The sequence below is a fragment of the Bombina bombina genome, chromosome 9 (genome assembly GCF_027579735.1).
Source record: "Bombina bombina isolate aBomBom1 chromosome 9, aBomBom1.pri, whole genome shotgun sequence".
NCBI lineage: Eukaryota > Metazoa > Chordata > Amphibia > Anura > Bombinatoridae > Bombina > Bombina bombina.
In genome coordinates this window covers 52,384,088-52,408,640 of record NC_069507.1, presented here as the reverse complement: position 1 = coordinate 52,408,640, position 24,553 = coordinate 52,384,088, and the positions used below count along the sequence as shown (strand labels likewise).

The following is a 24,553-nucleotide window of genomic DNA, read 5'->3' as shown; positions in this document are numbered from 1 at the left end:
AGTGATCAAGCAATAACTCTGAGTCTGTATGTGCTGTATAGTGATCAAGCAATAACTCTGAGTCTGTATGTGCTGTATAGTGATCAATCAATAACACTGAGTCTGTATGTGCTGTATAGTGATCAAGCAATAACACTGAGTCTGTATGTGCTGTATAGTGATCAAGCAATAACACTGAGTCTGTATGTGCTGTATAGTGATCAAGCAATAACACTGAGTCTGTATGTGCTATATAGTGATCAAGCAATAACTCTGAGTCTGTATGTGCTGTATAGTGATTAAGCAATAACACTGAGTCTGAATGTGCTGTATAGTGATCAAGCAATAACACTGAGTCTGTATGTGCTATATAGTGATCAAGCAATAACACTGAGTCTGTATGTGCTATATAGTGATCAAGCAATAACTCTGAGTCTGTATGTGCTGTATAGTGATCAAGCAATAACTCTGAGTCTGTATGTGCTGTATAGTGATCAAGCAATAACTCTGAGTCTGTATGTGCTGTATAGTGATCAAGCAATAACTCTGAGTCTGTATGTGCTGTATAGTGATCAAGCAATAACATTGGGCACATAAAGACTGCTGTTCCATCTGCAGGGGGCGGTATTGCACCAGCAGTTCACAAGAACTGCTGGTGCAATTATAAATGCCGACAGCGTATGCTGTCAGCATTTATAGATGTGCAGCGAACATGATACGCTACATCATATCATGTCAGCTCGCACATTAATAAATATACCCCTCAGTTTTATTGCTTGATCACTATACAGCACATACAGACTCAGTGTTATTGCTTATTCACTATACAGCACATATAGGCCCCTATTTAAGAAAGTCTGGCGGACCTGATCCAACAGTGCAGATCAGGTCTGCCAGACCTCGCTGAATACTGCGAGCAATACGCTCACCGTATTCAGCATTGCACCAGCAGCTCACAAGAGCTGCTGGTGCAACGCCACCCCCTGCAGACTCGCGGCCAATGGGCCACCAGCAGGGGGGTGCTGATTTCCGGCGATGTCTGTCCGCCTGCTCAGAGCAGGCGGACAGGTTATGAAGCAGCTGTCTTTGTGACCGCTGCTCCATAACTGCTGTTTCTGGCGAGCCTGCAGGCTCACCAGAAACACGGGGCACCAAGCTCCATTCGGAGCTTGCTAGATAGGCCCCATAGACTCAGTGTTATTGCTTGTTCACTATACAGCACATACAAATTCAGTGTTTAGTTTAGTTTAGCAACCCTTTAATGCTATTGGGCTCATTTATTAAATAGGGGTCAAGGTTAGCTCTTAAGAAGCTCGTACGCCCGGCATTGTGGCGGATCATCTGCATCTGCTGCTCGCATTTAACATTGATCTAGAGCTGATCTAGAGCTTGTCAATTATGCTGATCAGATTTCACTCCGTGAGGCTTGAGGCAGCGCCGAGTCTTAAGAACGCAGTTCTAAAGCCTGAAATGCTCGGACTCCAAAGTTGCACCCACAGCTTCATAGATAGGGCCCTTTGTGTTTTAACCCCCCTGCAAAGAGTCTAATATTTCTGTGGGTCTGGAGTGGAAGCTGTCACTGATCAAATCAGCAGGGCTAGTTGCACGACCAGAAGTGCTCTTTGGGTCCCAAACAGTATTTTAGTATGTGTTTAACATTTTTTACTGTGATTAAATACATAGCATTAAAGGGTCTCTAGTCTTAAAATGACATGGTCTACGAAAAGTTGAAACCACCTTAGACTATTTCTGGAATACCTCTGCACCACAACAAAAAACAATAAAAAAACATCAACAAATAAAGGAAATAACAAGAGAGCATGTAATGATTTAGCGCTACTAACAGTTGATGTAGAGAAAGCATTCAATTCCATCTTGTGGGATCATCTATTCTATGCATTAAGCCAGTTTGGTCTTAACAGTCATCTTCTACAATTCACTTTTAAAATATTTAAGAACCCTTTTTCCTCCCTCCTTATCAATGCTAGTCTAACCACAAAAATCTCTTTAGGCAGAGGTACCAGACAAGGTTGTCCTCTCTCTCCCCTCCTCTTTAACATTTCTATTGAACCTTTAGCTATATATATAGCTAAAATTTCCTTGGACTGGATTACTGAATCAAACTCTATCCCTTATAATGAGACAGAGAGCTCCCTACTTTGCAAATTTGCTTTAAAAGCCATTTTGCATTGTTCCTCCAAAAATCTTCTTGTAAATGTATCTAACTTAATAACCATTAAAAATGTAATCAATGCGTGGCAGAAACTATGCTTTTGTCTAGATCTGAATTTTAAATTTTCCGCTTTCTTACTCATCAAGGGCAATCCAGAATTTATGCCTGGAATTTCCCACGTGGTTTTCTACCTCTGGTCGCTTAAAGGGCTTAAATTTGTTTATCAAATGTTTGCTCCTATCGGTCAAATTATCCCTTTTAATATATTAATTCAAAATGATGAGGTTCCCAGATTCAATCTCTTTGCCTATTTCCAGCTTTGCATTTTATTAATACACAAAAGTTAAATCTGGATTTATTGGTCCCATGGTCTGAAATTAATACATGTATTCAGAAATACGCTGCGGGCAATCATTCAATCTCTTTACTGTATAATATGATGTTGGCCGAACAAGGACAAACACATTTAAATAAAATACTTTCTGGTATTCATATTTCTCTTCATTACAATTATTAGATATCAAGCAGAGTTTTATATCACTAGATAGAATGGGGATTTTGTTGGGATGGAAAGAATCACATAGTAAATTAATCCATAATATATATCTTACACCCTATAAAATGTCCAAGTTTTATACCAATATAGATTATCGTTATCCTAGATGTTCCTTTAGAAAAGCTGATATGCTACATGTATTTTGGTATTGCTCTAAAATATTTCAACTTTGGCAGAAGGTCAGTTATTGGTATAATAAACTTTTTCACGACCAATTTGAGATTATGGGACCTATTTATCAAAGTGTCAACCGAAAATACGCTGGAATTCCGCATCATAATTGTTGCGAGATTGATCCGACCTAGTTATCAAAGCCTCAAGATCAGCAAATGTTGAAATTTGTGACGTAACATACGATCCGGCGATCTCAATCCGATGCAGATCGATGCTTACGTCATTACAGATGTTCCGAATACACATTCTGCTCTATTTGACACTTTTCCCAATTTATCAAACTTTTAACAGGTACGCTCGCGTCTTTTCCAACACTGCATACCTGGTTTTCAATCCGCCACCCTTGAGGCCACGGATGCCATAGAAATCAATGGGAGTATGAAAACACTGAAAGCTTATGTTCGATGCTGCAAGAGAATGAAGCATACCCCATTGATTTCTATGGTAGAAAAGAAAGTTACGTTTACACCTAACACCCTAATATAAACCCTGAGTCTAAACACTCCTGATCTGCCGCCCCTGACATCGCCGCCACCTACATAATGTTATTAACCCCTATTCCGACGCTCCCTGACACCGCCGTCACTAAATAAACTTATTAACCCCTAATCCTCTGGCCTCCCACATCACCATCACTAACTAAACCTATTAACCCCTAAACCGTCAGCCCCCCGCATCGCAAAACTAAAAACTAACCAATCAGCCAATAGAATGAGAGCTCAATCCTATTGGCTGATTGGAACAGCCAATAGGATGAGAGTTCAATCCTTTTGGCTGATTGGAACAATCAGTGTATGGTGGAGACTATATGAAGAGGATGCTCTGCGTCTGATGTCTTCAGGATGGACCCGCTCCACGCTGGCTGGATGAAGATAGAAGAGGCCGCCTGGATGAAGACTTCTTGCAGCCTGGATGATGACTTCGCCGGCTGGATGAAGATAAAAGAAGCCGTCTGGATGAAGACTTCTTGCTGCCTGGATGATGACTTTGCTGGCTGGATGGATCCTTCAAGCAGGACTTCAAGAACTGTAAGTGGATTGTCGGGGGTTAGTGTTAGTTTTTTTAAGGGTTTTTTGGGTGGATTTTATTTTAAGATTAGGGTATGTGCAGTAAAAGAGCTAAATGCAATTTTAAGGGCAATGCCCATACAAATGCCCTTTTCAGGGCAATGGGTAGCTTAGATTATTTTAGATAGTTTTTTTTTATTTGGGGGGGTTGGTTGGGTGGTGGGTTTTACTGTTGGGAGGGTGTTTGTATTTTTTTTGCCAGGTAAAAGAACTGATATCTTTGGGGCAATGCCCCACAAAAGGCCCTTTTAAGGGTCATTGGTAGTTTATTGTAGGCTATGGTTTATTTTTATTTTGGGGGGCTTTTTTTATTTTGATAGGGCTATTAGATTAGGTGTAAAAAAAATTTTTTTGATAATTTGGTTTGTTATTTTTCATAATTTAGTGTTTCTTTTGTTTTTTGTAACTTAGTTTTTTTTGTAATTTAGGACTGTAATAATGTTTAATTGTATATTAAAATAATGTTAGTAGAGTTAGCTTTTTTTAATATGTAATTTAGTTTATTTAATTGGTAGTTTAATTTAATTATAGTATAATAGTTAGGGTAGGTTAATAAACTTAGTTTATTTTAATTCTACAGGTAAGTTTTAATTTATTTGAAGATAGGAATGTTGTAATTTTAATTTAAAATTAAGGGATTGTTAGGTTTAGGGGTTAATAGGTTTAGTTAGTGGTGGTGATGTGGGAGGCCAGATGTTTAGGGGTTAATAAGTCAACATAGTTGACACTTTTTATAATTATGCCCCTTATGCTGAATACATTTTTTTTTCTTACATTCTAATAAGGAATCTAATAGACCCAAAAATCTTAACTTTTTTAATGCTATAATAATGGTGGTCAGGTATTTGATTTAGAAAAATTGGAAGAAATGCTCTATACCCAGTTTTACTTATTTTCAAAATGCCCCCTAACAATAGATTTTTTTTTAAATCCATAATGTTAATCTTGCCTCTGAGAGGAAAACTCGGTAACTTTTTAATAAATGGTTGCCTATAATAAAAAGATATCCACCCTCAGTTCCAAAACAGATATTGAGGCCTTTGTTAAACTCTAAAACCTACCAAGAGCTGGCTAATGAAGGCTGTTTTCCAACTCAATGGGTCCACTACTCTGTTGAGATCTAGTAGTTGTTCTGCTCCCTGCTCTGTTAATAGCCATATTATACATATAATTGGAGTGGAGGGGGGAAGGATTGGAACTCTTTCCCCTCCTCTTTTTTATTTAAATTTTTTAACTTTTTTTTTTTTCGCTTTCTTTTTTTCGTGTGTTAAGGATATACTGGTTTAAAAACTATCCAATACCCGGTTAAAGGGACAGGCAATTTTAAGCAATTTTCTAATTTACTCCTATTATTTTTCTTCATTCTCTTGCTATCTTTATTTGAAAAGCAAGAATGTAAGTTTAGATGCCGGCCCATTTTTGGTTCACAACCTGGGTTGTGCTTGCTGATTGGTGGCTAAATGCTGTCAAGGGATTCTAAACCAAACATTTGCTGCCTCCTTAGCTTAGATGCCTTCTTTTTCAAATAAAGATAGCAAGACAACAAAGAAAAATTGATCATAGGTGTAAATTAGAAAGTTGCTTAAAATTGCATGCTCTATCTTAATCATGAAAGAAAAAAATTTGGGTTTAGTATACCTTTAAGATTACGTTGCTATTACGATAAAGACATTGAATATGATCATGTACAAACTGAAAGAAGGTTAATTTGTACTATTACGTTTGTTTTCACCACAATACTATAATTGTGAATATTTTTTTGTTGATATGACATTTATTGAATTGATCATGAATTGGACATTAATAAATATTTTTTTTTTTTTAAAAATTAAAAAAATTACATGGTCTAACAAATTAGAGCCTGTAATTTTCCGGCTATAATGGCTCTTTAAAAGTTAAATCAGTAGCTAGTGTTACTGCTTCAAAATATCGTATTTAAAAGTATTTTTAATGGGTTCAGGATTTGCCAAAAACAAGGGCGCGATCCGATATAGATCGTAGTTTGCGGCGCAAGCTAGGGAACCCGCGTCGCCCGCAGTTTCAGCTCGCAACTCGAGCTATCCCATATACTGCGCCGTCAGATGCTAAAGTGCCGTAAGTCTGATAAACTAGCGATGTCTAGAAATCTGCGCAAGTACAAATTTCTGGCGTCACCAGTGACTTACAGCACGTTAGAAACTGCCGGCGCCTACAAAACCTGACTAAAGTCTAAATCACCCACACTGTCTAACACGCCTCCCTAACATAGCCCGACACGTCTAACCCTCTATCTGCTATCCCCCCTCACTATCCTAACAATAAAATATATATTAACCCCTAAACCGCCGCTCCCAGAGCCAGCCAATCAGATTTTTCTACCTTAATTCCATCTTGGATGACGTCATTTAAAGGAACCTCATTCGTCGGGAAGTCGTCGTGCCGGATGGATGCTCCGCGGCGGAGGAGCGAAGAAAGAATATTGAAGATGCCGATTTGCTTGAAGACATCGCCGATGGAAGAAGACTCTCTGCAGCTTGCTGGAACACATCGCCCGGATGGAAGAAGACTTCACTGCCGCTTGCTGGAACACATCGCCCGGATCGGATGAGGAGTTCGGCCCGGCGTGGTGAAGATAAGGTAGGGAGATCTTCAGGGGGGTAGTGTTAGGTTTATTTAAGGGGGGTTTGGGTTAGATTAGGGGTATGTGGGTGGTGGGTTGTAATGTTGGGGGGTGGTACTGTGTTTTTTTTTGCAGGCAAAAGAGCAGTTTTCTTTGGGGCATGCCCCCACAAAAGGCCCTTTTAAGGGCTGGTAAGGTAAAAGAGCTTTGAACTTTTTTTAATTTAGAATAGGGTAGGGAATTTTTTTATTTTGGGGGGCTTTATTATTTTATTAGGGGGCTTAGAATAGGTGTAATTAGCTTAAAAATCTTGTAATCTTTTTTTTATTTTTTGTAATTTAGTGTTTGTTTTTTTTGTAATTTAGTTTAGTTTATTGAATTGTATTTTTAGATAGATATTTGTAGTTTCTTTAATTTATTGATAGTGTAGGTGTATTTGTAACTTAGGTTAGGATTTATTTTACAGGTAATTGGGTAATTATTTTAACTAGGTAGCTATTAAATAGTTAATAACTATTTAATAGCTATTATACCTAGTTAAAATAATTAACAATTTACCTGTAAAATAAATATAAACCCTAACATAGCTATAATGTAATTATTAATTATATTGTAGCTATCTTAGGGTTTATTTTATAGGTAAGTATTTAGATTTAAATAGGAATATTTTAGTTTATAATATGAATCAGATTTATTTAATAAGAATTTAGTTAGGGGTGTTAGGGTTAGATAGAGTTAATATAGTTAATATAAATACTATAGTAACTATATTAACTATATTAACCCTAATATAATTAGGGTTAATATAGTTAATATATATAATGTAATAACTATATTAACTATAATATACTTAGGGTTAATATAGATAATATAGCTGGCGGCGGGGTAGGTAGATTAAATTAGGGGTTAATAATTTTAATATAGATGGCGGCGGTGTAAGGGGTTCACATTAGGGGATAGATCAGTTAGATGGTGGCGGTTTTAGGGGTTCACATTAGGGGATAGATCAGTTAGATGGTGGCGGTTTTAGGGGCTCACAGTAGGGGGTTAGTTTATGTAGATGGCGGCGGTTTAGGGGTTAAATACTTTATTAGGGATTGCGGCGGGGGATCGCGGTTGACAGGGAGATAGACATTGCGCATGCGTTAGGTGTTAGGTTTTATTTAGCAGATCGCGGTTGACAGGGAGATAGACATTGCGCATGCGTTAGGTGTTAGGTTTTATTTAGCAGATCGCGGTTGACAGGGAGATAGACATTGCGCATGCGTTAGGTGTTAGGTTTATTTAGCAGCCAGTTTAGGGAGTTACGGGGCTCCAATAGTCAGCGTAAGGCTTCTTACGGCTGCTTTTTGTGGCGAGGTGAAAATGGAGTAAGATTTCTCCATTTTCGCCACGTAAGTCCTTACGCTGTATATTGGATACCAAATTGGGCGGGTTTGGTATACCTGCGTATGGCCCAAAAAACTACGGGCGACGGCAGAAATATACACGCGTAACTTCTAGGTTACGCCGTATATAGAATACCAAACCCGCGCAAATATTGGCGTCGCCGACTTTTGCGGGCGACGATTTTTATCGGATCGACCCCCAAAAGTGAAGCTTATATACTTATGGCAATTAACTGACAAGGACATTATTGGATGGTTATTGAATCGTATAAATGTGAAGCCTTTGCCGCTAGCACAAAAAAAATATCCCACATTTGGAGTAACTGCATGAACAAACCAAAAGATTTTTGTGTCTCTTGCATTAATTCCTTTGTTGACTTGTTAAAGCAGCCACTCATTTATGTGGTCTCTGGCACATGAAAAGAATAGAAAATATAATTAATTTACAATAACAAGCAAAACTAACTCACAGGACTTGCATATATTTATTTCAGTGATGTGACATTTTAGGTTACCTCTCTCTTCTTAAAGACTTAACAAACAACATAACATATTACCTTTATTTACTGCTGCTAAATGATTAGAATAAAGTAAAGGACAATTGAATACAACAGAAATGGATAATCAACAAATTCACACAAAAAAGACAATGACATTTTTTTATTTTTTTTTCTGAAAAAATGTAATTTAGTTCCATTTTCCTCTCCCCATCATGTGACAGCCATTAACCAGTTACAAAAGGCATATATGTATATACTGTGAATTATTTTTACATGCTCAGTAGCAGCTAGTGTCTCCAAAAAATGTGCATATAAAAATATTGCACACATTTTTATAATAGAGGTGAAAAGGAAAGTTGTTTAAAATAGTGTGCTCTATCTCAATAATAAAAGTTTAATTTTGACTTTAGTGTACCTTTAAGAGTAAATTACTGACAGTGTTGCCATTATTCTTATGCACTATAGTTCCACTCTGCTACAAGCCAAACAAAGGATGTTCAGTTTTATTGGAAAGAGGGTCACAGTGCCTCAAATTCTGCCCTATAGGTGCCAGCAGATTCTAGTTATGTGCTTGGGGCCTGGTAAAGACAGATATATGTAAAAAAAATTCCCCTAAAAACCTCAGTGGTCTACTTCACTTTTTTTTCTAATATAAATTGCTCTGCATTACTCTGCTCCTGTTCATCATCACTAAACGTTTACCATCTTAATAAACTGCTCTTTCTGTATAAAAGCACACACTGGAACATCATGATACAATCTTCCATTTGACCAGTGTCTGGCTTAACCCTTTATGAAATTAGTGATAAATAATGCTTGAATATGATATGAAACAGTATAATTTTATAAGCGGGAAACAGCACTTACCAATATATGGCACTGAGTCCTGGAGTTGCCAAGTCCTGATACAAATAGTTAGAAAATGGAGTCCAACCCATGTTTTAACTAACGTCAACTTTTATTGTCACTACATAAGGGTCATGAAGGACAATGCTTCAGGCGTACAATTCGCCCTTAGTCATGTCTATCATGGCTAAGGGCCAATTGTAGACCTGAAGCATTGTCAGTCATGACCCTTATGTAGTGACAATAAAAGTTGACTTTAGTTAAAATATTGGCTGGAATCCATTTTCTTTTTATTTGAAGTAGACCATTCTAATAATCATACATTAGATTAAAAAAACCCACAGACAACGTTTATGATACATGTGGAGGTAATTACATCCCTCATCCCAAAAATAAAACCAAACTGTATTTAGTCACTTTACTATCCCAAGCAGCTGGTTCACATTCACAAGCTTAACAGTATTTCTTACTGTGATAATCCACCAGGATTTCCCAACGCTCCATCTTTCAGTCATTTATGGGAATGTTATATAGAATTAGAACCAGACTCCAATGAAACAGGTGCCTGCTATTCATAGTCACCATATTGAGCTATTTCAAAAGAATGTGGTTTTTCAGCATTTTGATTTTTTGTTTGTATAATTAAGCTTGAACTAGAAGGATCCATAGTTGTAAACATTGCTTTTCAATCATAATAAATTCTTCTTCCTCTTCTTTGAATAAATACACCCCGTATTTGGCACTGTTAACAATTTGTTGGCTCCACATTAAATTCACCCTGTAAACAGAGGGTCTGTTTGTATGATAAAGTGTCACCAAGGATCAGAACTCCATGTATGGGGCAGTGCCAAAAGGCTGATTTGAAGGCCTGGAAGCTAAAATCAGATATGGGCAATATTGTGTGGAAACAGCATGGAGGCTAAGAGGTGATATAAACCAATTTTTGGCCTTTGCAGAATCTGATCTAAGTACCTATGTCACTTTTAGTGACCTAAATAGTTTTCCTCCACTCTTTCTACTTGCCATGCTTCATTGTTAGCTTGGTTCATGAATTTCAAGAAGTTTGACTTAAATGTCCTTCACAGAAGTCACTATAGCAATATAGTCTATAACAAAACAAGCTAAATCTTGAATTCAGTATAGTAGCATATCCAATGGTTTGGGCATTTTTACATCACTCTGCATTACAGAGGAATGGTACTCCCCCCCCCCAAAAAAATAAAAAAAAAAATAAAATAAAGAGAAAAAATATTATTAGTATTCCTGGGATTTCTCATCTGTGATGTAAACCTTGGTATGGCATCCACAAGGTTATCTACCAAGCACTGGATAAGTCTGTTGGAGTAATGGTGTTGGCTTTTACGTAACAGAAAAGGGTAACTTCAAAAAATACAATGCTAGGCCTGCTAATGTTACGCAATTTGTATCTTGAGTAGATCGTATAGTTTACTTTACTTCCTCTGTAGGAACTGCACTTATTAGGGAGCAATTGGCATCACTTTCATAGGACAGGTTGTGAAAAGAGCCACTAAACCGGAAAAATGGAAGATGATTAAGCCATCTTCAAAAGCTTTCCCAACCTGAACTTAAAATCTTCTTTGCCACTGAATCACTGAGGTTCCAAAATAATGTGAAGCTTAACTTGGGATGCCATAGGCAGAAGTGAGTCTAGAGTCTGAGAAGGTATCTTTTTTCCAAGAAAAGTGGCAAGGTAGTCCTTTCTCAACCATATTTCATCAGAATATTTGATTACACCATTAACAAACTTTCTTTGCAGGTTTGTCTTCATAATTGGGACATCAGTAGCGCTGGCTTTTAGCTCTATGCTAAAGAGAGGTGTCAATCGGTGTCAGCTACTACGCAAGTTGATTTGGAGGACCCTCGTGCTTATCCTTATTGGAATTTTTCTTTTTGGCTATGATCCAGCTTATGGCCCGTGTAAGTAGGTACTAAACAGTCCTGGTTTTAGGTCACATATTTACTTTTTTAGCCAAATTGGTTAAAAATAAAATGAAATAAAAATGTATTTAGCAATAAAAAAGATATATCTTAGGTTTGAATGAGTCAATAGAGTGTGCAACCAATGACAGTGTGGAATATAACAGTGTTAAATCTGGAGTCTGCGCTTCAAATTTTAAAAATAATTGGCTAGCTAACAATTTTATAAGTTAAATTGCAGGAAAATTGGACTAAATAAATAATGAATGTATAATTTGCAATCTTTTACTACATATATTTTTAAAAAATTATATTACAGTCTCAAAGGCTTTAATTGTCCCTTTTTTTTTTTTTTTTTTTTTTAAACCGATCAAAGGGTCGATTTATTTGTTTTTTGCATTATATCCAAACATAAACAATTACACAGAAAGGAAAAAAAACCACATACTTTGACATCTCAAGAAAAAAAAAATCATGTCAATTTGTGTGGGTACACAGCTCGTCATGCATACAAGAATATTCTTCAGTTGAAAATCTTTCTAAACAAATTATGGTTAACTATCAATCATAAACGTTCTTGAATACAATCCCTCGTGACCCACTTTTCTCTCCTCTCCCCCTCCTCCAGCCATAATTATCATATATTTATGCTATATATAAGTATTCATCCTATATCAATACACGCCAATTGCTTTACTTAGTCTACTTTTCCTCAACCAAGTCCAAAAAAAAAATTCTCAGCACCTCAACAAACCACTCCCCCCGGCTCCAAAGGATCTACGTCAGCCCCCTATCCATGCATCTTATATTTCCAGCCACTGTCTAGGAAGAACTCCTTGAATAACCAATACTTGTAAATGTATTGAATATTTTAGTTGTGAAATAAATTAAATTTGGTTTGCCATAGGCCAGACCAATATTACTTTTAGCCATTTTTTAAAATAGGTTCTAAAGTGGTTTTCCTTCAACAAATTGTTATTATCAATTCTATGTTCATTTGTAGTTTTATAGCATTAACAAATTCCGCTATACTAGGAGCTATGTGGGAACCCCACTTTCTGAGAATTAAGTTATGTGCAACTAGAATGGACAAATGTATTAACATTTGGTCTCCCTTCTGTGTCGGGTTCTTCACCAGAAAAAATTCAAAATAGGGGACAACTGTAAAATCATTTTTCAATATTCTATTTAGCCAGAAATTAATCTTACCCCAGTACTGTCTAATCTTTGTACATGCCCAAAAACAGTGAAATATATTCACCCCCTCTGCTCCTCACTTAGGACATTTACGCTTCATATCGTTCTGTGCCCACTTATTAATCCTATGTGGTGTCAAGTAATATTTGTTTATTAATTTCAATTGTGACTCCCTCCAGCTGCAATTTAGTGTAGCTGCTTAAGATAGACTTATGCTTTTCTTTATCTCCTGGACCGATATTTCTGGAAAGTATTTCATATAACCATTCTTTAACTTGCCTATGTATTCCTGGCCCCCCTTTATAAGTATAGTCTGATACCAATATTTAATTGAGCAGACTCCTACTTTATATATGTTCATCTCTGCCTCTATCTCCTTCCACTCTCCCACCCCCCTTCTTGCCCAATCTAGTTGACTCATAAAGCTCGTAACCTGTAAATATGCAAATACATTTTTAGGAGAAAGGTGATGCTTTTTAGATATCGCTGCATATGTTTCTATGCAAGTTTTATTTTCGTCTAACAATTGTGCAAAGTTCACTAATCCTTTCTCATGCCATTCTTGGAAAACTGCATTATAATAGCCCGGTGAAAAGTCAGGTGTACCTATTATAGGTAAATAACGTGATGTGCGATAATCAATTGCTAACAACTGAAGCACTTTCTGCCATGCACAAATTATATTTGCCAGGGTTGGCATCTGATGTACAGTACTTGGTAATTTACTGTATGGGTGGTGGAGTAGAGCCTTCAAATTAAATGAAGCTATTAAACTTGATTCTAGACCATAATACGTAGTATATTCTGCTTCTGTGAGCCAATCTACACCATATTTTGCCATTGTAACCAGATTATAATATTTTAAATTAGGCAAAGAAAATCCCCCATACTCTTTGAGCTCTATATGTCTATTAATTGCAAGTCGTGCTTTCTTATTGCCCCATAGAAATCCTGCACAGGCCTTATTATATTGAATAATATCTTGCAGAGAGATAAATATAGGTAAATTCTGCAACAAGAACAAAATGTGTGGAAAGATTATTGCCTTAATGACCATGACCTTTGCGGAAAGAGATAAGAAAAACATGTTCCATTTACTGAAATCACTGGCAAGCTTTTTAAAGGCCTCAATAAAATTCAGCTGGTACCACTCACTTGGATTAATTCCTAGTTTAATTCCTAAATAATTAATATAACTGGATTCCTGAAACGGATGTCTGTCGTAACTTTTTTGAGTCTTATGAATCCACAGAATTTCAGACTTACTAGAGTTTATTTTGTATCCGGAGAACTGGCTATAGTTTCTTATAATTTCTAAACATTTAGGGATATTCAGATTTCTATCCTTAAAAAATAACAAAATATCATCTGCGTACAATGAAATCACTTAGTTCCTGTTACCTATCTCTATACCCCTTATTTCCTTCCTTAAATAAATAGCCAATGGCTCAAGCAAGATATTGAACAGCAAAGGTGAGAGGGGACAACCCTGATGGGTGCCCCTCTGCAATGCAATATGCTGTGTTAGTTCATTATTTACTAATAGTTGTGATCTAAGCTTGTTATATATTAACTTTATTATATTCAATATATTTCCTTCAAAACCAAACTTCATTAAAGTCGTAACCATATGGTTCCATATAATAGAATCAAATGCTTTTTCTGCATCTATAGTTACCAAAGCTAAGGCAGCATTGCTGTTCTTGCCAAGCATTCCCCGTTTCTTATAAAAATAGTCTAGTGTTATTAAGACCCTACGCATATTACAGGCAGGGTTTCTCCCTGCCATGAAACCAGTTTGATCTTCATTTATCAGAGACCCTATTATTTTCTTAAGTTTTTCTGCCAACATGGCCATCAAAATTTTATAATCTAAATTTAGAAGGGAAATTGGTCTATACAATCCCATATTCTCTGGGTCTTTGCTTTTTTGGAATTAAAGAAACTATCATGTGCAGGAAATAAGGAGATTTCAAGTCATTCTGAATAAAATACTGTTTAAACAATGTACTTAATACCTCTAGAACACTATCTTTTAATATCTTATACAATTCTGCTGGTAGCCCATCTGGCCCAGGTGCTTTCCCCAGTTTCATTTTATCTAAGGCCTCTGCTATTTCATCTGTAGAGATTTCTCTATTTTCTTGCTCTAAATCTTCCCTTTTATTCCAGGTAATGCTATATTTTGCCAGAATTTGACTTTCATTAACTGGGATTCTTGTGTATAGCTGTTGATAATACTTAAAGAAGGCTTCCCTAATCTCTGACACTTGGGAATATATAGCCTTACCCTCTTTTATTAAAGGTATCATATTCTTTTTTTTCCTGAATTTTATGAGTTTTGCTATGTATTTAGCTGAAATTCCTTGATGACCCTGAAAATACACTCTTGCTATCAGCTCTTCCAGTTACCATTTGGATTTTAAAAATGCTTCCCTTTCTGTCTTGGCTTGAGTATATCTTTTCCAGGTTGTTGGGTCTGGGTTATTCAGGTACTTTCTGAACATATTTTTAGGTTGATTTGCTAAGTGTATCTCTCTATTTCCAGACTTTTTTTTACTTTTGACCATATGTGCTTTTATTTCTCCTCTCATAACCGCTTTCCCCACCTCCCAGAAAATTTAAGGTTTATACAGATATTCCTAATTTAATTTACAGTATTCTTGCCATCTCATCCAAAGCAAATTACAGAACCGAATATTATTGTACATGTGTTTTGGGAAGCTAAAGATATTTATATTTTTCCCCACATTGCTATTAAACTTTACTTTTAGGGTAATAATTGCGTGATCAGATACTATGATATTCTCTATTTGAGACTCTATATCTAACCTTAAAAGTGTATCTTCTATTAAAAACATATCTATCCATGAGAAATTTTTGTATGCCCTTGATTCAAATGAAACGTTCCGTGTATCGGGGTGTTGTAACCGCCATATATCTTTCAGCCTCAAGTCCTTGCTAAATTCTCTTAAGCATTTTGCCTCTCTTTGCTGTCTAGCAGACAATCTGTTTCTATATGCATTATCATATTAAAATCCCCCATCATTAATAAATTCTGGACTAAGTATGGAATTAATTTAGTTTTTAATTTATGCCAGAAATCTAGATCCAGTTTATTGGGTCCATATACATTACACAATGACCAAACGTTTTTCTCAATCTCTATCTGTAAAATCATGTAACGCCCAAAAGGGTCTAGCTCCTGTTTGATCAGATTATATGAAACTCTTTTATTAATGAGTATGGCCACCCCACATTTTCTTTTGTACATGGTGTAGCAATAATACCTTTGATCCAATAAGCTTTTAACTTGGGAATTTCTGATGCTGTCAAATTTAATTCTTGTAGACCAATTATGTCAGGACTATGTTTTTTCAATGTTTTTAGAATATTTTTACGTTTAATTGGTGATGTAACCCCTCCAATATTCCAAGAAACTAATTTTAAATCCTCAACCATTGTCTTACCTCAAAACACACAGAACCTGAACTCAACGTCAAACTTATTAAAATGCACATATCTGATGGTAAGCCTGGGGAGCCGAGGAAGGGGAGAGAAAAAGAAAAAAGGTATATATCGTTCCATTTCTCTTATAATCGTATACCACTTGACAAAAGATCGCCCATAGGACTCTCATCCTTTATTATCATCCATTGCTGATTTGTCCACCCCTATTTTATTTTGTATGTTCTTTACCACTTTTACATTGTTTTTAATACAAAAAGCTTTGGCCTCTGATACCATATTTAACACGATGCATTTCTCGCTATCCTCAATCATTAATTTTGCTGTGTATTTTAAATTCGTTTTTTTTCCTTTATTAATACATCCGGTACAATCTGGGGCCGCAGATGTCTCTGCCAAGAAATCTTGGAATAGAAAAATCTGTTTGTTGTCTACCATTAATGTCTTTCTCTTTCTATATTGCTGCATTTGCCTAGTTTTGTCTACAAAATTCAAATACTTGATCATAATCATTCTTGGACGCCCTTTACCTTCGTCTAGCTCTCTAGAAGGGCTTACCCTATGAGCCCGTTCAACTTGCATCTTTCCTACCTCTGGTTGTATTTCCAGCAAATTGGGGAGAGTAGTAGAGGCAAACTCTAATAAATCTCTATAATCGCTAATTTCCGGTAGTCCCACCACACTTATAGTATTGCGACGGGACCTATCCTCTAAATCTTCTATTTTGGCCTGTAATGTTTTAATTGTGTCACTGTTGTTCTTAGTCTGCTCTTCCTGATTATTACATATATCCTCTAGGTCTGATACGCGGGTCTCTACTTCCACTAGCCTATTTGAGAACTGTCTCATCTCAGCTATGAAGTCGGCAAGTTCCTTTTGCACTATGTCAAATTTAGGAAGAATTAATTCTGCTTGTTGATTGAACATCATTTTTACTTCCGGCTGTGGAATCTGTAGACTAGATGCATCTAGAGGACTTTCCATGTTATCTTGAGCTACTTTGGTTTTTCTGTCTTTTTTAGCTGGCATAGCTGGTGATTTTACTCTAGTGTTAGTGACAAACCTTTCCATTAATCCTGTGTTTTGTGAGTGCTTACAAAAAAGTGCTTTTATAACTTAAAGGGACACTAAACCCAATTTTTTTCTTTTGTGATTCAGACAGAGCATGCAATTTTAAGCAACTTTCTAATTTACTCCTATTATCAAATTTTCTTCATTCTCTGTGTATCTTTATTTGAAATACAAGAATGTAAGTTTAGATGCCAGCCCATTTTTGGTGAATAACCTGGCTTATTCTTGCTGATTGGTTGATAAATGCATCCACCAATAAAAAAGTGCTGTCCAGAGTTCTGAACCAAAAAAAGAAGCTTAGATGCCTTCTTTTTCAAATAAAGATAGCAAGTGAATGAAGAAAAGTTGATAATAGGAGTAAATTAGAAAGTTGCTTAAAATTGCATGCTCTATCTGAATCATGAAAGAAAAAAATTGGGTTCAGTGTCCCTTTAACCCCTTAATGACAACTGACGTACCAGGTACGTCAGTTGTCTAACAGAGTGCTGGAAGTGATCACAACCGCTTCCAGCAGCTCTGCAAAAACTAACTGTTAATGACAATAGACGTACCTGGTACGTCAGTTGTCTAACAGAGTGCTGGAAGTGATCACAACCGCTTCCAGCAGCTCTGAGGGTATTGCAGTGATGCCTCGATATGGAGGCCTCCTGCAATACCCTTTTACAAGCCTCCGATGCAGAGAGAGCCACTCTGTGGCCCTCTCTGCACCGGTAGCGATGGTGCCGATGGTGCCGTTGTCCGGGTGGGAGGAGGGAGCGTGCGCGCGTGTGCACAATGCGCGCGCACGTGCACGATGCGCACGCACGTGCACGGGGTTGCGTGTGCACGTGGGGCGTGTGCACGGGGGCACGCGTGCACGTACACGTGCGCGCATTAGCCACACTGACACCAATGAAGTAGGAAGGGGAAAAAAAAAGTTAAATAATTTTTTTTACATATAAAAGGATCTGGGAGGGGGAGGGGGTGGGGGGCTGCTACACTACAGAAATAATTAAAAATAAAAATAAAAGTTAAAAATAAAATTAAAATTCTTTGGTTTGTGGGGCCAAACTGGGTACTGGCAGACAGCTGCCAGTACCCAAGATGGCGGTAATTAGGTAGGGGAGAGGGTTAGAGAGCTGGAGGGGGGATCAGGGAGGTTGGTGCTAAGGCAGGGGTCCATCACAACTAAAATATTTTATTTTTATTTAAAAAAAAAAAAAAACTCTTTTATTTAGTACTGGCAGACTTTCTGCCAGTACTTAAGATGGCGGGAACAATTGTGGGGTGGGGGAGGGAAGAGAGCTGTTTGGGAGGGATCAGGGGTGGGATGTGTCAGGTGGGAGGCTGATCTCTAAAATTAACCCTGCAAGCTCCCTACAAGCTACCTAATTTAACCCCTTCACTGCTGGGCATAATTCACGTGTGGTGCGCAGCAGCATTTAGCGGCCTTCTAATTACCAAAAAGCAACGCCAAAGCCATATAAGTCTGCTATTTCTGAACAAAGGGGATCCCAGAGAAGCTTTTACAACAATTTCTGCCATAATAGCACAAGCTGTTTGTAAATGATTTCAGTGAGAAACCTAAAATTGTGAAAAATGTAAAGTTTTTTTTTTATTTGCTCGCATTTGGCGGTGAAATGGTGGCATAAAATATACCAAAATGGGCCTAGATCAATACTTGGGGTTGTCTACTACACTACACTAAAGCTAAAATTAACCCTACAAGCTCCCTAATTAACCCCTTCACTCCTGGGCATAAAACACGTGTGGTGCGCAGCGGCATTTAGCGGCCTTCTAATTACCGAAAAGCAACCACAAAGCCATATAAGTCTGTTATTTATGAAAAAGGGGATCCCAGAGAAGCATTTACAACCATTTGTGCCATAATTGTAGAAGCTGTTTGTAAATAATTTCAGTGGGAAACCTAAAGTTTGTGACAAAATTTGTGAAAAAGTGACCTTTTTTTTTTTTTATCGCATTTGGCGGTGAAATGGTGGCATGAAATATACCAAAATGGGCCTAGGTCAATACTTTGGGTTGTCTTCTAAAAAAATATATATACATGTCAAGGGATATTCAGGTATTCCTGACAGATATCAGGGTTCCAAAGTAACTAGCGCTAATTTTGAAAAAAAGTGGTTTGGAAATAGTAAAGTGCTACTTGTATTTATTGCCCCATAAATTGCAAAAAAAATGAATGAAGAATGTGTAAACATTGGGTATTTCTAAACTCAGGACAAAATTTATAAACTATTTAGCATGGGTGTTTTTTGGTGATTGTAGATGTGTAACAGATTTTGGGGGTCAAAGTTAGAAAAAGTGTGTTTTTTCCATTTTTTCCTCATATTTTATATTTTTTTTTTTAGTAAATTATAAGATATGATGAAAATAATGGTATCTTTAGAAAGTCCATTTAATGACGAGAAAAACGGTATATAATATGTGTGGGTACAGTAAACGAGTAAGAGGAAAATTACAGCTAAACGCAAACACTGCAGAAATGTAAAAATAGCCATTGTCATTAAGGGTAAGAAAATTGAAAAATGGTCCGGTCATTAAGGGGTTAAATAAATGTGTGTGTGTGTGTGTGTGTGTGTATATATATATATATATATATATATATATATATATATATATATATATATATATATGTGTGTTTTTATATTCTCCTGTCCCATTAAATGGCACTGGAAAAAAAAAATCCCTTCCCCCCCCCTTCTTTTTCAAATTTGATAAACAACCCCTCAAACAGAAGTGTACTAAACTGTGTCAGTCAAAAAAATAATTCTTACAGTGATAAACAGATGATCTAGCTTTGATACTTATATACAGAATTGTTAGCCAATATACTTTCAAATAATATCTACTAGAGGCAGAAAGGAACTAGCCCTGTCTTGTTTTTTTTATCTTATTAGGGCTCTAGAAACAATGGCCCAGATTACGAGTTTTGCATTAGAGGCTATGCAGTGCTAACGAGCAGTTTTCACTCACCGCTCACTTACATGCAGCGCTGGTATTACGAGTTTTCAGAAACCCATCGTTAAAAGGCAAGAAGTGAGCGTTGAGCAAAATTTTACTCATTACCGCACTCCAATACCAGCGCTGCTTAAGTCAGCGGTGAACTGGTGTAACGTGCTCGTGCACGATTTCCCCATAGGAATCAACGGGGAGAGCCGGCTGAAAAAAGGTCTAACACCTGCAGAAAAGCAGCGTAAAACTCCTTAACGCAGCCCCATTGATTCCTATGGGGAAATAAAATTTATGTTTACACCTAACACCCTAACATGAACCCCGAGTCTAAACACCCCTAATCTTATACTTATTAACCCCTAATCTGCCGCCCCTGACATCGCCGACACCTACATTATAATTATTAACCACTAATCTGCTGCTCCGGACACCGCCGCCACCTACATTATACTTATGAACCCCTAATCTGCTGCCCCAACATCGCCGACACCTACATTATATTTATTGACCCCTAATCTGCCGCCCCCAACCTCGCCGCCATTATAATAAACATATTAACCCCTAAACCACCGCACTCCCGCCTCACAAACAATATTTAAATATTATTAACCCCTAATCTGCCAGCCCTAACATCGCCACCACCTACCTACATTTATTAACCTCTAATCTGCCGCCCCCAACGTCGCTGCCACTATATTAAAGTTATTAACCCCTAAACCTAAGTCTAACCCTAAACCTAACACCCCCTAACTTAAATATAATTTAAATAAATCTAAATAAATATTACTATCATTAACTAAATTATTCCTATTTAAAACTAATAGTTACATTGTAGCTAGCTTAGGATTTATTTTTATTTTACAGGCAAGTTTGTATTTATTTTAACTAGGTAGAATAGTTATTAAATAGTTATTAACTATTTACTAACTACCTAGTTAAAATAAAGACAAATTTACCTGTAAAATAAAACCTAACCTAAGTTAAACTAACACCTAACACCACACTATAATTAAATAAATTAACTAAATTAAAAACAATTACCTACATTAAATTAAATTAGCTAAAGTACAAAAAAAAAAACACTAAATTACAGAAAATAATAAACAAATTACAGAAATTTAAACTAATTACACCCAATCTAATAGCCCTATTAAAATAAAAAGCCCCCCAAAATAAAAAAAAACCTAGCCTAAACTAAACTACCAATAGCCCTTAAAAGGGCCTTTTGTGGGGCATTGCCCCAAAGTAATCAGCTCTTTTCACTGTAAAAAAAATACAAACAACCCCCCAACAGTAAAACCCACCACCCACACAACCAACCCCCCAAATAAATTACTAGCTAAAAAAACCTAAGCTCCACATTGTCCTGAAAAGGGCATTTAGATGGGCATTGCCCTTAAAAGGGCAGTTAGCTCTTTTGCCGTCCAAACCCTAATCTAAAAAATAAAACCCACCAATACACCCTTAAAAAAACCTAACACTAACCCCCTGAAGATCGACTTACCGGGAGACGTCTTCATCCAAGCCGGGCGAGGTGGTCCTCCAGACGGGCAGAAGTCTTCTTCCAAGCCGGGCAGAAGTGGTCCTCCAGACGGGCAGAAGTCTTCATCCAGACGGCATCTTCTATCTTCATCCATCCGGCGCCGAGCGGGTTCATCTTCAAGACATCCGACACGGAGCATCCTTTTCATCTGACGACTAAAACAGAATGAAGGTACCTTTAAGTGACGTCATCCAAGATGGCGTCCCTTAGATCCCGATTGGCTGATAGAATTCTATCAGCCAATCAGCCAATAGGATTGAGCTTGCATTCTATTGGCTGTTCCAATCACAGTGCTTAAAGGGACACTGTACTGTAAAATGCATATCCCTTTAATATGTTTCAAATTACTTGTTATACCAGCTGCAGGAACTAGTTGTATAGAAAGGTTTATTCTTGCAATTGAAATGGCTGTTTTTGCTAATGGAAACCATTGTGCTTAATAATATGCCAATTCAAATGGGCTGAACCTGCTTGAAGAGAAGACCTCTATCTATCTAATCTTTGTCTTTACAAACGAAAGACAATACTTAGATATTTAAATTCTCATTATTGGTAGTGGCTTGAATGAGCAAAACCAGTTATTTCAATAAATAAAATGCATTTAAAGGGACATAATACTCATGCTAAATCACTTGGACGTGATTTAGCATAACTGTAAAATACTAAAAAGAAAATATCGCCTGTACATCTCTATGTAAAAAAGGAAGATATTTTGCTTCAAAATTTCTTCATCTTACAAGAGTAAGTGCTCTGGTAACAGTTAAACTTCAGCTACTGTCCAGCTGCAAGTTGAAAAACCCTCCAAAAAGCAATAGCCAATTGGCATCATGAGATTTCTGTGAAATCTGGGACTAGCATCCTGGCTGCTAAAAGTCCCTTTACAATGGGGCGTGAATACTTAGGAAATTCTGAGGTAAAATATCTTACTTTTTTTTTTACATAGAGATGCTAAGGTGATATTTTCTAGTCAGCTTTTTACAGTGATGCTGCATCACTTTCAAGTGCTTCAACATTTGGGTATCATGGCCCTTTAAGGAGCAGTTTTCACCATACAGATAGTATAGCCAGTAATTTGGAACACATTAAAATAAATAAATCATGTATTTAAAGAGTCAATAAACCCAAACATCCTGGCTGCTAAAAGTCCCTTTACAATGGGGCATGAATACTTAGGAAATTCTGAGGTAAAATATCTTACTTTTTTTTTTACATAGAGATGCTAAGGTGATATTTTCTAGTCAGCTTTTTACAGTGATGCTGCATCACTTTCAAGTGCTTCAACATTTGGGTATCATGGCCCTTTAAGGAGCAGTTTTCACCATACAGATAGTATAGCCAGTAATTTGGAACACATTAAAATAAATAAATCATGTATTTAAAGAGTCAATAAACCCAAACATTTTCTTTTATGTATAAATGTTTTTATAAACCACTTTTAAAACTTGCTGAAATGTTCATTTTGGAATAATTTGCCATTTTAAGGATTTTATGAAATCATATCATAAAATATTATTTGCTGATCTTTTTTGCCTTTGTAATAACTTGATAACTGATTTGTCCTATTGTTCAGAAAGGCTTTAATTAACCATCGTTGTCCCAATGTAAAGTCCTGACCTAGGACTTTAGTAGCAGAATAGTAAATTCCTTTGAATAGCAACATCCATTTATTTATGCGTGATTACAGCAAAAATGCATCCTTCAGACATAATGACAATGCTGTCAATATTTATGGAGATGAAGTTTGTTCAGAACCTACCTCTTCAGCATAATCTGTAGAGTCTAACAATAAAGTCAGGAGAGGTGCTCAACCGGGAACAGTCATAACAGTAGTTTGTTCAGTGGAATGCGCAGACTTAAAGGGACATTAAAGCCCAAATTATTCTTTCATGATTCAGATAGAGCATACAATTTGAAACAGCTTTCCAATTTACTTCTATTATTTATTTTGCTTCGTTCTCGTGATATTCTTTATTGTGGGGCATCAATAAACTACTGGGAGCTAGCTAAACACATAAGTAAGCCAATGACAAAAGTCATATTTATGCAGCAACCAATCAGCAGCTTGCTCCCACCTGCTGAGACTGCTTTTCAACAAAGGATACCAAGAGAATAAAGCAAATTAGATCAAATGAGTACATTGGAAAGTTGTTTACAATTGTATATTCTCAATCATGAAATAATTTTTTTGTGTTTCATGCCCCTTTAACAATTATTTAGACATATCAAATGTTTGTTCTTGGGGGTCTCTAGGCCTTAAAGTGATTGTAAACTTTGCCCTTTATTTAAACAGATCCGGAATGTTAGTGATATTTTAGATGGAGTTTAATTCATCCGTTCTAATGAAGATTGCAAGTCCAAATATTTTTTTTTGGCAACCTAAAATGTTCTCCAATGGGCACTCTAGCTGCAAAAAAAAGTGCTGTATGGCTAGAGCACTGATTGGAGAATGTTTCAAACTGTTAGCTCACAAAAAGATTACTTTTGAAGTGGGCGGCCACAGTGTGGAGTATTAGAATTGTATTGCTTTGTTAAAAAGTAAGTTATAGCGCATCTTCATTACAACTGATAAATTTAACTCCATCTAAAATATTGCAAACATTCAGGATCTGTTTATACAAATTATAACTTTATGGGATCTGAAATCAAGGGTTTGTGTACATTCCTCCAAGCCCTGCATTTCTGAGTTTACGGGGCTTGGTGACATTATCATGCACAAATGTTAGGTGATGTCAAAAGCATCCCTGAATACCCCGGTGATGGTGAACTGCTTTGCAATGGCTCAAGCGCAGCTGGCGGCAAAATCAGCTACAAAAATGCCCCCCAAATCTTTTATTTAATGTAAGTGTGAATGATAACACATAGTCATCATCTACACACAATATGCTGCTTTCTACGCACATCATTTCCGGCTCGCGGGAAACGTAAGTTAAAAAGGTCATAAGATACAATACGATTGGGATGATTGACACCCCCTGCTAGCGGCCGATTGGCCGCAAATGTGCAGGGGGGGGCATTGCACAAGCATTTCACAAGAAATGCTTGTGCAATGTTTAATGCTGACAGTGTATGATGTCGGCATTTAGTGATGTCGGACGGACATGA

General features: G+C 36.8%; 1 protein-coding gene across 1 annotated transcript in view; it reads left to right on the top strand.

Moving 5' to 3' along the window:
- LOC128640395 (heparan-alpha-glucosaminide N-acetyltransferase-like) overlaps window positions 1-24,553 on the top strand; it is a 623,176-nt gene that overhangs the window by 363,839 nt on the left and 234,784 nt on the right. Inside the window, exon 12 of the mRNA XM_053692886.1 lies at window positions 11,060-11,220. Within this exon, the coding sequence (XP_053548861.1) occupies window positions 11,060-11,220 (161 nt within the window). The remainder of the gene's footprint in view (window positions 1-11,059; window positions 11,221-24,553) is intronic.